General features: G+C 43.2%; 1 protein-coding gene across 4 annotated transcripts in view; it reads right to left on the bottom strand.

Annotated features, from left to right (window-relative positions):
- BLM (BLM RecQ like helicase) overlaps positions 1 to 9443 on the bottom strand; it is a 34212-nt gene extending 24769 nt beyond the window's left edge. Inside the window, exons 1-7 of one of the 4 annotated variants that reach the window (XM_084641241.1) lie at positions 9292 to 9366; positions 7176 to 7274; positions 5921 to 6324; positions 5591 to 5689; positions 3024 to 3222; positions 2429 to 2544; positions 1288 to 1420 (exon numbers count right to left, since the gene is read on the bottom strand). In XM_084641241.1, coding sequence (XP_084497367.1) covers positions 1288 to 1420; positions 2429 to 2544; positions 3024 to 3222; positions 5591 to 5689; positions 5921 to 6324; positions 7176 to 7273 — 1049 coding nt within the window. In that variant the 5' untranslated portion in view covers position 7274; positions 9292 to 9366. Of the gene's footprint in view, positions 1 to 1287; positions 1421 to 2428; positions 2545 to 3023; positions 3223 to 5590; positions 6325 to 7175; positions 7275 to 9291; positions 9367 to 9387 lie in introns of those variants that run through there. The other 3 variants (XM_084641240.1, XM_084641239.1, XM_084641242.1) reach the window with 3 other exon arrangements.
- Between the last annotated feature and the right edge of the window lie 4673 nt (positions 9444 to 14116).

Raw genomic sequence — 14116 nt, forward strand, 5'->3', positions numbered from 1 at the left:
TGCTATACCTGCACCCTGGAGATTCTGAGATCAAAGATACAGTATTGAGATCTGAGTAGTTATCAGATATCTTAAGAAAAAGGAAAAACTTTTTATGGAAGAAAAACTGTTCATACTTTATTTTTATAATTTTTTAAACTCGTCTTTTGTTATGAATCTCAATTATTAAGAAATGATAAATAAAAAGAAAAAACCTTACTTTCAATTAAAAAGTAAAATAATTAAATGTCCTAGCAAAAAGATTTAAATCCTTGGTTTTGCTACCAGCATGACACTGAAGTAATGTTATAAATAGATAATCCTCGAACACAGTTGGAGGGGGAAATAGTTTTAATAGTTTAATAATTATGGGCCTCAATTTGAAGAAAATGAAAATAATATGCTTGAGCTATATTATTTTCCCTATCTATTTCTTAAAGACTTAAAAGATTGGGATTGTTTACTTAAGAAAGGAGAATAAGAAGGGACATTATAAAAATATATAAAATAATGAACGGTGTAGAAAAGGTAGATTGGGAGCTTGTATTCTCCTGTCTCGTAACACAAGAAAAAAAACTGGGAACTTCAAACCAATAAAACGAATACTTTTCACACAATGCATAATTAGACTATAGAACCATTGGCACAACAAGATTAAAAACAGGATTAGACAGACAATTATAGGAAAAACTAGTATATCTAGAGTCATAATTGTTAATCCAACAAAAATGTTGGCAGGAATATTAAACCTCATGCTTCAGGACTTAAGGCAATCTCTAACTATTAGAAACCAGGGTTAGACTTAATGCAGAGGGCAGATTATCCCATTTCTGCCTACCACAGGGGTTCTTCCTCTGATGTGTCTGGTACTGGGCACTGTCAGAGAAAGGATAATGGACTAGCTGGACCTCAAATTTGATTCAGTCTGGCAGTTTCTGTTCTTACAGATCCCTAATTATTCTATCCAAAAAGAGTTAACACTTCTACACCATTGAAAAGATCATTTCATTTACCCAGGAATATTAACTTGTTTAAAAATATTAACTGCCACCTTACCAGTCTGATAGAAAACACATACAATCAAAAAGAAAAGGAGTACTTGTGGCACCTTAGAGACTAACAAATTTATTTGAGCAGCTCACGAAAGCTTATGCTCAAATAAATTTGTTAGTCTCTAAGGTGCCACAAGTCCTCCTTTTCTTTTTGCGAATACAGACTAACACAGCTGCTACTCTGAAACATACAATCAAGATGCTGATGCGCACAAAAATGCAGAAGTAGTACTAAAGACTCCTAATTAAAACACACCTGAGACTTCTCTGTTGAAGAAGGTCATTCCCACAAGACAAAGACTTAAGTTCATATATTGGGATAGAATCTACTAGTTTACAGATGTCCTCCATCACACTGAAGAGATGCTGTTCCAAACTTAAGAATTCATCTGCAAAGTAATATAGTATACATTTAATAAAGTTTTAATTATGTGATGTCAATATTTTCCCCAAATGGCAAAGAAAAATGTAATATGTATAAAAGTTTAAACTGCTTATTTGGTATATTTTAAAGTTATGTAATTATTAGCAATCAAAAGACTATTTCTATGCATGCAACATTAAATTTTAAGCTATATATACATACATACTTTTTTTTTGCGCCCATGGAACTGGTTTTTAATGCAGTTGCACAGGTGGAACCCAGGGCACAATTTGGCCCTTACATTGAAAGTTGGCAAACTGTTTTGTTGATGGTGCACAAGAAAAAAATATGATCAACCTCTGTCTCTCAGAGTCTGGCTTCCAGAATAGTACTGTTAACTAACCCACATTGCACATATGTTTTTAGTAATGTTGAATGTGTAACTTCATATATGAAATATGTAAAGCCTGAGAGACTTTATATTACTCTGAGCCATAACTTGTTATATGCCTGGACTGTCTGTTTAAATTTGCAGTCTTAATGTTGCACCAATGGTAAAACCTTATCTTCAATACAAGAATTGAAAAATTCTTTACAAATGTTAATTTAGCTCAACGCTCCTTATAAAATGAGTATGATCTCCATAGTTAAAAAAAAGGGGGGGGCAAGCATTAAAAATTAAGAGGAAACATTTTCTAGAGTGATCACTTTGAGAACTCAGTTTGACGCCTTGTGAGTGCTCATCACTTCAGAAAATCAGGTCCAAGATATCCCTGGCAGGGCACCCAGGAACAGATGGCCTCAAAAGAGTCCAGTGATTCTGGCTAAGTGATGTGCTCAAGGTTACATAGCAAGTAAATGGTAGAATCAGGAACGGAACTCCAAATCTCCTGCCTCCCAGTCCTGTGCTTTAACCACTAGCAAATGCTCATTCCTGTAGCACAGTAGATGAAGAAAATGAGAACAAAAGGAATTGCACACCCTTCAAGAGACATTTAATGCATAGATGTTTCAGCTGAAGTGTTTCTTATACCTGCATGCTCTATACTGGTCCCACTGGTAGGCTGCTTTCTGATGATTTTCCCAGGTTTTGACAGACTGTTATCAATCATTAATTTTCCATCTACAGCAGGTTCTTTGAAAATATTACTAATATTAAAATGAAAAGTCATTAAAACACATATCAATAAATCAAATTATTTTCACGGGAGGAGAAATTAATTTGCATGCTTAGGATAACAGTTTTATGCACTATGCATATTACACAAAACTACTTAACTCTCAAAAACGAGTGAACCCCAAGTAAATAATTGAGTAACTCCATCTTCCACCCACCTGATTCACAACCAAATTAGGCCCTTGATACAGGCTTGGCTAGGGTGGAAATGGTGCTTCCTGTGAAGCTAACACCACTCTGAGCATAGCAGAAGACTGCATTTCATGACATTCATTATTGCCAATTGCTACACTGCCATTCGTTCAAGAAACAAGGTCTCAAGTCTATTCATTCACCCAGTCAATTCAGCCAGTAACATTTTAACAAGTGGAGATTTTAGGACTAGCATCCTTTTTTAACCTGTTTAAACCATCCTAGTGATAAACATTTGCTATAGTGAATTTTGTTTTACCTAATGTTTTTTATAGAAGATGAGGAAGAAAGCACTTCTTCCTCTGGAGAGGGTGGAATGAAATCTAGGTAATCATCCTCCTCAATTCCAGTGTAATCAGGAGTCTCATCCGATCCTTTAGCCAGTTCCTTCAACGCATAGCTATTCTTCTCACCCTCATTTAGCTTTTGTTTGCCATTATGCTGTTTTTTACTGAGAGCTGAAACAGAAGAGAGATGTTGGGCAAGGTTATAACCTTTTCTTCATTTTGGAAATAACCAAAGACGCAACTGAAAAAAAGAACAATGAAGCTTTACTACCTAGGATTCTATATATTTCAAATGGAGTTTACTATTTCTCAGCTTTAATAAATGATACAGACTCTATTCCCACAACAATGTTCTTTTGCATAAAAAGCAAATCCCTCCAAAATAATTTTAAATAAGTGGCTTAGAAAACTGGGGCATTACAAAGGACAAAAATGGTGCTTCTTCAAACACAACTTCTATAAAGTACATCTTGCAGATTTTTCTTATTATAGTACAAGTGTCTTCTCAAGAGCTGAAACTTCAAAACATTACTGAGTAGTTACATCTTCTATAGCTGAACTAGAAAACTAACCTTATAAACAGAAGCCATCTCCATAATATGGATTAGGTATTATAGATTTTTACAGTTTATGTATTCTTCCCTCATTTGTAGTGTAAGGCAGAAGTTCCCAAACTGGGGCACACAAAGAGGTTATCGAGGGGTACAAAGACTTGACAGGGTGCACTGGAGGTCCGGAGTCAGCAGGGGACTCTGTACAAATTGGAAGTAGATGGGGCTCTATACAGGTGGTCTCAGCTGCCAGGACCAGGCTCCCTGTCTTTTTTGCTGCTCCACTGTCACAGCTGCAGCAGCCACCAATGGACAGTTACCTTCCTCTACTGGGGTAGCACCAGGGACTATGTGAGCAGGGAGCGGAAAGCTGAACTACTGACCCTTCCCTGCCAGTCAAAGCCCCCTGCTGACGCCAACCCTTCAGCACAGTTCTAGGGCACAGAGCCCTGTCCTCTGCTGGAAAGAGCCTATGCAGGGGAAGCTGATGGAGCTGTGCTCAAGGGCTGGGGTCAGCAAGGAACTCTGTTCAGCAGGGGGCCAGTACTCAAGGAGTGCAGCTGTCTGCTCCCCTCCTGACAGGCAAGGAACTGAGTCCAGGCAGCTGAGACCAAATGACCACTGCAGGAACCAGGTGGCTTCCTCAACTGCCATATGGTGAGTTTTTCCCCCGTCACTCCTCCAGGAGATTTCGGGCACCCCTCATGAGTACAGGGCACCCCTCTCCCCTTAGAAAAAGGGTGTGCATGCATAGGACATGAATCTCCAAACGGGGGTTCAGCCAAAAAAAAAAATGTTTGGGAATCTCTGGTATACAGAAGATGTTTCTGCTCTAAGGCCCAAATCTATACACTTTTTTTGCACTGGTATAACTATTTCTTGTTAGGTGTGCAATATTTTTTAAATGAGAGAGTCATACCAATACAACCCTTAGTGTAGACACAGTTATACTAGCATAAAGATACCATATACAGGTAAAGCCTATTTCCCTTCTTGTATGAGAAGAGTTATACCAGTATAAAGCATCTTTATTCTGATATAACTGCATCCATGCTGGGGGGGGAGGGGAGGTGGCAAGCGAGGGGGGCAGAGGGAGGTGTACCATTTTAAAGCAGCACAATGTGTGTTTAGACAAGACCTATTATCTATTCTAATTACTTGCCCTCCCTATTGTGAGAATTAAATGAGGTATCTTTAGCAAAATATGGATTCTTCAGAAATGTGAGAAATCACATCCTGACTACTGAGGTGGTTTTTGTTATTCCCTGTGCCATTAAGATATTACAGTCTAAGGATAAAGTACCTATTCCTTTCCATAAGGAAAATGAAGAATAAGAATCTACCCTATGTAACAATCAAGAAACATTAAGCACAAAAAGAAAAGGAGTACTTGTGGCACCTTAGAGATTAACAAATTTATTTAGAGGCTAAAGCAAACAATGAGCAGCTAAGCAGGAAACAGCTCAAAGTTAACGGATAGTAAACTCCCCATTTCATGCACTTTTTAAATGTAATGGATTAAAATGCCGTGATACAGATTAATTTCTATTACTCAATATTTCCCATAGTCACACTGAACTATAAATGGAAACTGAAAGCACTTGCAATGAATTAAAATTGGGAGTCTAATTTCACTGCAGCATCTGCAAGTGCCTCTTTTTTTCCTGAATGCTACTCCAGGAGATCTTCCTTCTCCAACAGTACATTATAGGGCTTACTGGTTTTTCCCCAGGAGTGAAAGTCCATTGTCAAACAGAGGTTCTAAACATCAGTGATGGCACTTTCTACAACAAAATCCATATGCTACACACTTAGACCCTGATTTTCAGCTCCCTGATTTGACTTTAGTTAGAGTGGTGAGGGCTAGGCACTTCTGAGAATCAGACCCTTAGTGTGTAGACCTGAAAATAGTCCTCTAAGTTTATTATGAGATCAGGCCAATTTTATTTGAAATATTACATATAAAATACATTAAGAGAATGCATTACCTGTATGAGTTTCTTCTTTTTCGTCACTCAGAATAGTTTCTGTAGACAACTTTTTCTCATGAAGATCTTCACCTAAAAGTCTTTTACAATCTTTGGGATCTGAAACATCAAGACAAATCAAAGATCTGTTTGATAGAGCTGGCTGTTTGTCATTCAGTGATTTTTCATCATTCTCAGAAAGACAATGTTTTGACAGTCGTTGCTCACTGTTCACAGTCCTGGATGCCTTAGATAATCTAACTGTACAGGAATTGGATATTTGAAGAGTCTTGCTGGGTTTTACAATTGGATTTTTGGGGGACAAAACCAATGATTTTGAGTTTTGTTTACCAGATATATCAAAGTCATTTATGTCATCCCAGTCATCTTCTATAGTAATAATGGAGTCATCTGAACAATTGTGGTCTACTTTCTGGGAAGCAGAATCACCTGGTTTCTTGCTTACATTCTCTTCCTTTCTAGGAGGTAAATCATTTGAAACTTGCTGGGAACATTCAAAAGAATTTAACGATATCCAGTTTGGACAAAGTTGTTGTATTTCGTGCTGTTTGGATGTCTTCTCAAAGAGGTCATTGATTTTTATCTGCTTATCCTTTGATGTGGGAAAAGATGCAACAGATTTAGTCTGGAAAGTATTAACGTCCTTCTCCTTCAATGCAGAGCTCTTTGTAACACTGAAACAGTTTATGGATACAGCATTACCTGGAGCACTTTTCTTTTTGAAAGTGAAACCTCTGCAAAATAAAATGGATTTTTTCAGAGTTTTTAACATTGTAAAATTTACTTATTTTTGGAAAAACAAAAATAAAGCTACATTTCATCAACATCAAAAATCCCTTCACACGACCAAATATCAAAAGTGTGCACTTAACATAACTGAGAAGCTATTGGTAGCTATTTTTTCTGAATTCTATATTTCAGTCTCACACATAGGCATTCTAGCTTTTAATGGATTATAGTATTTATTTTATGTGGATTAAGCACCCTAAATGCCACAGATTATGATTTATGTCCATAATTATGTATCTTAAGTCATTTTAACCAAGTGTTACAAGGTGCTGCGCACACAAGGCTCCCTCCGACTAGAATGGAAGTTGTGGGTGCTAACAGAACCTCTGAAAATCAGGCCATTTGGCCTTAAGTATCATGACTTTTGCTTTGAACATCACTCAGATGTTAAGAAGTTTACTTCAATATTGATAAAAACATTTTTCATACTTTGATACTCAGTAGCATAAAGCAGCATGTCACCAGAAGTAGTGGTCTGGATTCCATGCAGTTAGTAAGAAAATTATACTTTAGTTTGATTGTAGTGAGTGTAGTTTTTCCATGCCAATTAAACAATAAGCCTATCTTGGCCACTCCATGGAAGCCCACACAATCCATTCTACTTCGGAGACACAGAAGAATATTTTTAAAAAAACCCAGAAGCAGGCCCTCTGTTTAATTTTCTGCATCAACTTTAAGCAGAGAAATTGTAAAAAAAAAAAAAAAAAGACCAGAACCCAAACTGACAAAAGTTGACAACCATGGTACTTTTCTTTGTTACTTTTGATGATGAGCAGCAAGCTAGACTGATACTTACGCTGCTTTATGTTTTGGAAGAGCTAGTTTATTGTGAGTTCCTTTTGCTGAATGAAGCTCTAGCTGCTTCTGGAGGTTGTTCTGTGGAAGATCAGCCATGCTATCCAAAAAAAAAAAAAAAAGACGATTTAAGGTATTACATTAAGAATATCACTGGCTACACAAACTCTCCTATGGGTTCAAACTAAGAAGGCTTTTTGAAATTTTGCCACCTACAGGCTATTTTTGTGGAAGAGTGATATACTGGGCATTGATGATTACAAGTGTAAATATGGACAGTAAGAGTGCTAACAATCTTTGACAGATTACGGTATATACATTGCTTCCCTAATAAGACCAAAAAATTCATCCTATCATCATCATAACAGGAAAGGTTAACAGTTAAAGTAAAATAAGACCATATAAGAGACATACACAGTAGGCTAATTTAAAAGTAAGCAGAGCTCTGTGAACAAAAGGACATTTAAGTTTGTTAAATTGTAAAGTGCTACGGAATCTTTCATGATGAAAGGTGCTATGTAAGTGTGATTACACAGCACATTTCCGATTCAAGACATTACTTGTGAGTGACCAATAAAGCAAAGTTATTGTTATGCCAAGCTGAAATTGTTTGGCCATTTATGTGGATTTTTAGAAAAGGCATAAGCAGGACCCATTTAATGCCTCCCTCCAAGATCAACTTCTCTGTTCAGGTACTGTAGCACCTCTTATGTGGAAATGTCATCACCACCAATTGGCTCAAGTCATGGTGCAGCTTAAAACTGAAAACATGAATTAATATGAACTAGGTTAAAAAACAGAAACCCTTAACAGTCAGGCTTAAACCATTATTGGTAGTGGCTGAGTCAAGAGAGTACCAAAATACCAAAGTGCAACTGTCATCACACCAGAATATTATGGACCGTTCAGAGTGGCATACCAAGAGGACCTGGTTTCAGAGTGGTTTCCGATGAAGTGAGCTGTAGCTCACGAAAGCTCATGCTCCAATAAATTGGTTAGTCTCTAAGGTGCCACAAGTACTCCTTTTCTTTTTGCGAATACAGACTAACAAGGCTGTTACTCTGAAAAAAGGAAAGGAGTACCTGTGGCACTTTAGGGACTAACATTTATTTGAGCATAAGCTTTTGTGAGCTACAGCATCTGATGAAGTGAGCTGTAGCTTATGCTCAAATAAATTTGTTAGTCTCTAAGGTGCCTCAAGTCCTCCTTTTCTTTTTGTGATGTTTGAGGACTTGTCTACCTTAAAAGACTATCAAAAGTTTGAACATGATCATGAACCGCACCAGATAACAAAGAGGGCCACAGTGTGGTAGCCTGCAGAAAGGAGGGCAAATCACATTCTGCCGGGTCAGCGAAATGCAATTGAATTCCGAGTCTGACACGTTGCCCCAAACTGTTGTTCTGTGGTGACGTGCGCTGGCAAACGGCTGCCATGTTTCACCCCAAGGATCCTGTCAGCTTAGCAGCAACTGAAGCCATCCTTGTCAGACTCGGGGCCTTCGGGATCCTTGTCAGACTCGGGGCCTTCGGGATCCTTGTCAGACTCGGGGCCTTCGGGATCCTTCACGGCAGCCACAGCAGATGCTCTGGGGACATGCTGTTGCAGTTAGGCAGAAGCTTCGTGGCCTTTTCGGGGGGAGGGAGAGCTCACTGGTTTGAGCATTGGCCCGCTAAACCCAGGGTGGTGAGTTCAATCCTTGAGGGGGCCATTTAGGGATCTGGGGCAAAAACTGGGGATTGGCCCTGCTTTGAGCAGGGGGTTGGACTAGATGACCTCCTGAGGTCTCTTCCAGCCCTGATAATCTAGGATTTTCCTCCCGAGCGGCCCGGCGCGTCCCCGCCCCGTTCGGTGGCTCGAAGGCAGGGCTCCTGCCGCGGCCTGCCCCCCGAGCGCCTCTCCCCGTGGGGCAGGCGGGGGCCACCGCCAAGGCGCTGGTGCCAGGCCGGGGGCCGTTTCTGGGGCAGCCTCCCCCCCGCCCCCCGGGACCCCCCCCCCGAGCCAGCTAGGGCGAGGAGCGGGAGCAGGCTCGAGGGGGCCCTGACCGGCCGGCCGGCGGGAGCCGCGGCCACCGACCGTGCCTGTGTTAGCGCCGGGCCCGGCCCCGCTGCCCCCTCACCTGTCCCAGCGGCGCGGCCCGGCCCGGCCCGGCCCGGCCCGGCCCCCTCCTGGGCCCCCGCGCGCCCCGCTCCCTTCGCATTTGGCGCCAACCCACCTCCCCAGAGTGCGGCTTCCCCATTGGCTGCAGGACTCGGGGGGAAGTGACGACAGAACGCTTCCGTCCCCTCCCCCCAGGGCAGCGGCCAGCAGCGCTTTAGGGGTGTGCGCGGTCAGCGCAGGCCGGCCGGGCGTTCTGGGTGATTCCATTGCAGGGCGGGGGGGAGCACAAGTTTGGGGCCATTCCATTCTGGAGTGGAGGGGGAGCTAACTAATTTCAAGACTGGTTTCAGAGTAACAGGCGTGTTAGTCTGTATTCGCAAAAAGAAAAGGAGGACTTGTGGCACCTTAGAGACTAACCAATTTATTAGAGCATGAGCTTTCGTGAGCTACAGCTCACTTCCTCAGATGCATATCGTGGAAACTGCAGCAGGCTTTATATATACACAGAGAATGGGACTGTCCGTTCTGGCGCGACTTCAGGGCGAACTTATTCTGGACATGGGGGTGGGTCAGGATCACTCCATTCTGCAACTGGCGGCGGGGGGGGGGGGAGGTCAGGATCACTCCATTCTGCCGCTGGGGGGGGGTGTGTGTGTGTGAGGATCATTCCATTCTGCAGCGGGGGGGCGGTTTGGTGGTGTCAGGATCACTCCATTCTGCAGCGGGGGGGCGGTTTGGTGGTGTCAGGATCACTCCATTCTGCAGCTGGGGGTGTGTGTGTGTGTGTGTGTGAGAGAGAGAGGATCATTCCATTCTGCAGCTGGGGGGGGGTTGGGTGGTGTCAGGATCTCTCCATTCTGCAGCTGGGGGGGGGGTTTGGTGGTGTCAGGATCACTCCATTCTGCAGCTGGGGGGGGGTTTGGTGGTGTCAGGGTCACTCCATTCTGCATCTGGGGGAGTTGGTGGTGTCAGGGTCACTTCATTCTGCAGCTGGTGGGGGGGGGTCAAGGTCACTCCATTCTGCAGCTGGCGGGGGGTTCTGGACCACATCATTCTGGGTGGGTTGTTTGGTGGCTATTCCATATTCCCCACCCTGACCACCCCCCTGGAACGGGGATGCAGCCCGTCCCCAGTCTGTGGCATTGCCCTTCCTGCCAGCCCGGGCGGTTTGCTGTTGGGGTGTCACGGGGTGAACAGGGCTCAACCTCGATCGGCAGGGCCTGCTCAGAGGGCAGTGCTGAGCCCGTTACGGCCAGGGTCGTGACCTAGGCTGGGGCCCTGCTGACTCGTTATCCGTGGAGAGGATAAGGAGTGCCCTGGGAATCAGGGTGTCACTTAGCCTGGGCTGCGATACAGCAGAGCGTCCCCGGCCCCCCACCCTTCAGCTTCACCCTGGCGCGCAGACAGGGTGCATGGTGAAGCCAGGCCTTGGAGAGCTCTGAGTCGGCTCTGGTGTACGCCAGAAGCTGTGCAGACTCAAAAGACAGGGTGTGCAGAGGTCACATAAAGCCACTTTTGTGACACCCTCAATCTCTGTCCCAGGTGCAGGAACAGAGGAACAGACAGGATATGTTTCATATCTGACACAGATGGAGTGGAGCGTTTGTGGGAAACTGAGCACTAGGTTTAGGGATATAGGGCTTGTCAGACCAGATTGGCCCAGGGTCCCTCTAGTCCAGTGTCCTGCCTCTTGATAGTGCCCAGCACGAGCTGCTTCAGAGAAAGGTGCAATAACCCTTAGTGGACAAAGAGAGGAAGTTACTCTCTAGCCCTGGGCAGTTAGGCAATTTCAAACAAATAAGGACAATTCACAAAAGCAGCCAAAATCTTTTGGAATTGTTAATTCTCTTCACACAGGAAGCCTGCTATAGAAAATACAAAGGCATGATAGCCAGTACAATGGGAAATGTCAGATAAATTATATACACAAACACAGGTATATATATTATCTGAAAAATGGGGTTCTCATCAGGTAACTGACTGTGTAATTTCCATACCTTGGGTCAAGCTCTGCCTTTTAATGTGCACATGTGGCTCCCTGGAAATATGGATTTTACACTAATACACGATTTGCCAAATCTGATTTATGTACAGAACTGATTATTCATCTGAGGCTCAGAATCTCTGCTTTCCACACACACCCACAAAGCAACTCAGCCATAGAAATGGTTGGGAAATGTTCAGCTAGAGACTATTTTAAATCTTTCCATGTTTATAATCGCAAACTTCAATAAGGATAAGTTGCAGGGTCCTGCACTTAGGACGGAAGAACCCAATGCACAGCTACAGACTAGGGACCGAATGGCTAGGCAGCAATTCTGCGGAAAAAGACCTAGGGGTGACAATGGATGAGAAGCTGGATATGAGTCAGCAGTGTACCCTTGTTGCCAAGAAGGCCAATGGCATTTTGGGATGTATAAGTAGGGGCATAGCGAGCAGATCGAGGGACGTGATCGTCCCCCTCTATTCAACATTGGTGAGGCCTCATCTGGAGTACTGTGTCCAGTTTTGGGCCCCACACCACAAGAAGGATGTGGATAAATTGGAAAGAGTCTAGCGAAGGGCAACAAAAAATGATTAGGGGTCTGGAACACATGACTTATGAGGAGAGGCTGAGGGAACTGGGATTGTTTAGTCTGCAGAAGAGAAGAATGAGGGGGGATTTGATAGCTACTTTCAACTACCTGAGAGGTGGTTCCAGAGAGGATGGTTCTAGACTATTCTCAGTGGTAGAAGAGGACAGGACAAGGAGTAATGGTGTCAAGTTGCAGTGGGGGAGGTTTAGGTTGCATATTAGGAAAACCTTTTTCACTAGGAGGGTGGTGAAACACTGGAATGCGTTGCTTAGGGAGGTGGTGGAATCTCCTTCCTTAGAAGTTTTTAAGGTCAGGCTTGACAAAGCCCTGGCTGGGATGATTTAATTGGGGATTGGTCCTGCTTTTGAGCAGGGGGTTGGACTAGATGACCTCCTGAGGTCCCTTCCAACCCTGATATTCTATGATTCTATACTATTTTGAAGACTAAACCTGCGGCTGCCTGAATACTCACAAATAACTAATAATATGACCCAAACTGTTGATGCCCTAAACAATGGCTGATGGCATGTAAGGATTCAGATTCAGAAATAACAGTAGCACAAAGCTGCTTGGTTTATTCATTAAATTATTTGCAAATCTCCTTTCGTCCTAGTCTAACAGCTCTGCCTCAGACTCTGGAACTCAAATTCAGCCCTGGCATAACCTGGATGGGAACTGTAGCTGTTGCCACCAGACCAGAGAGATTGTGTAATTTGCCTGAGGTCACACAGGAAGTCTGTGGTAGCCCAAAGGATAAAATCTGAATTTCTCAACTCTCATTTCTGTGATTTAACTACAAAACCATCTTTTCCATCTTCATTGGCATATTTCTATTCTCAAAGCAGATAAACTCAAGTAATAGGGAAAGCCTGAACTTGGAGACTTTACATATTTTTCCACATCTGACACATTGTCTCTGTGATTAACTGTTTTGCTAAATACTGTACTAACTAAATACTGTACTATTCTTAGCTGATAAATAACCTCCCAATTGTCATCACTATAGCTTCTCACATCACCCTTTGTGTTTCTTTGAAAGAGCACTTTGTAGACCACCTAGCATTAAATTCGCATGGCAGCAGCTCAAAAACACTGTGCTATCCAATTTTTAAACAAAAGCAATTATGAAAACATTACAGCTGCACTCCTTTGCATCACTCGTGTTTTGTTTGCAGTTGGTGAATAAAGGACATCATTATGCTGAAAGCGTGATTTATCATGAATTGCTGCATTAAGGCTCTGACAACCACCTGAGATTTCACGGAAAGGAAAGCCATTGGGATTCTTTCGGGTGTCCCAGTGAGGCATTCATTCACGGGACCCCTAGTGGCACTCAGAAGGTTGCTGTTCAGAACTGGCTTTTAGGGGACTTCAAAGGGATTCATGTCTAATACACTATATGGCACAATTTTCAACACCCAGCAAACCCTAGTTTTGCTGGGGGAAGTTGGGCAGAGACGGGGGGAAAGGGGCAGAAAGTGTCCACATCCCAACCTGAATCCCGCTTGTGGTGCTGGCACATGACCCTTCTGTGACTGCTATTGCAGCCTCTCGGCTGTTCTAGGGGCTGTGGGCAGCAGTCAAGCCTGCTGATTAAACATTTGCCTTTCCCCAGTTTGCCCCAAGATTTCCTCTGCACTACAGCGGTCACCAGAGATCTGCTCCAGAGCGCACACAGCCTGTGTGGCCTTCTCTGCCCGCCCTCAGCCTCTCTGCAATCAGTTCCTAGGTCTACTGCCTCAGCAGCCCCTGGCTGCCAGGAAAAGCAATTGCCGGGCATCCTGCTCAGGTCCCACAGCTCCAGACTGGGACGTACATCCTGTGAGGGACGGGAGCATGCTCAGAGCAGACAGAATGTGGAGAATTTAGCTGCCAATTCCAAACTTTAACAAGTCTCTACTGAGCATGTGCAAAGACTTTCAGAGGCTGATAACTTGGCCAAATTTGGGTGGATGTTCATAAGGATGTGGCACTGGCCATCCTCAACACCAGGGGAACCCCCCTGCAAAATGTCACGTCTCTCCTTCGAAAAAGGGAAGTGCTAGAGATCATCCACTGAATTGTTGTAGGGATTTCTGAGCATGTCTATTTCCCTAATCTTGTTCTGAAAAATGGATTAACTGTTTTACTGAAATTTTCCAGAAAACTTTTGCCTGAGGCAGACTCCTGGCATGGAAAATTTCAGCCCAAATGGCTTAGGTTTGGAAAAGTTATCAGCAACCGAAAACAGGGTCTTAGAACATATCAGGCCACCTTAATTATTTACTC

Source organism: Lepidochelys olivacea, assembly GCF_965140295.1.
Source record: "Lepidochelys olivacea isolate rLepOli2 genome assembly, chromosome: 10".
Lineage (NCBI taxonomy): Eukaryota > Metazoa > Chordata > Testudines > Cheloniidae > Lepidochelys > Lepidochelys olivacea.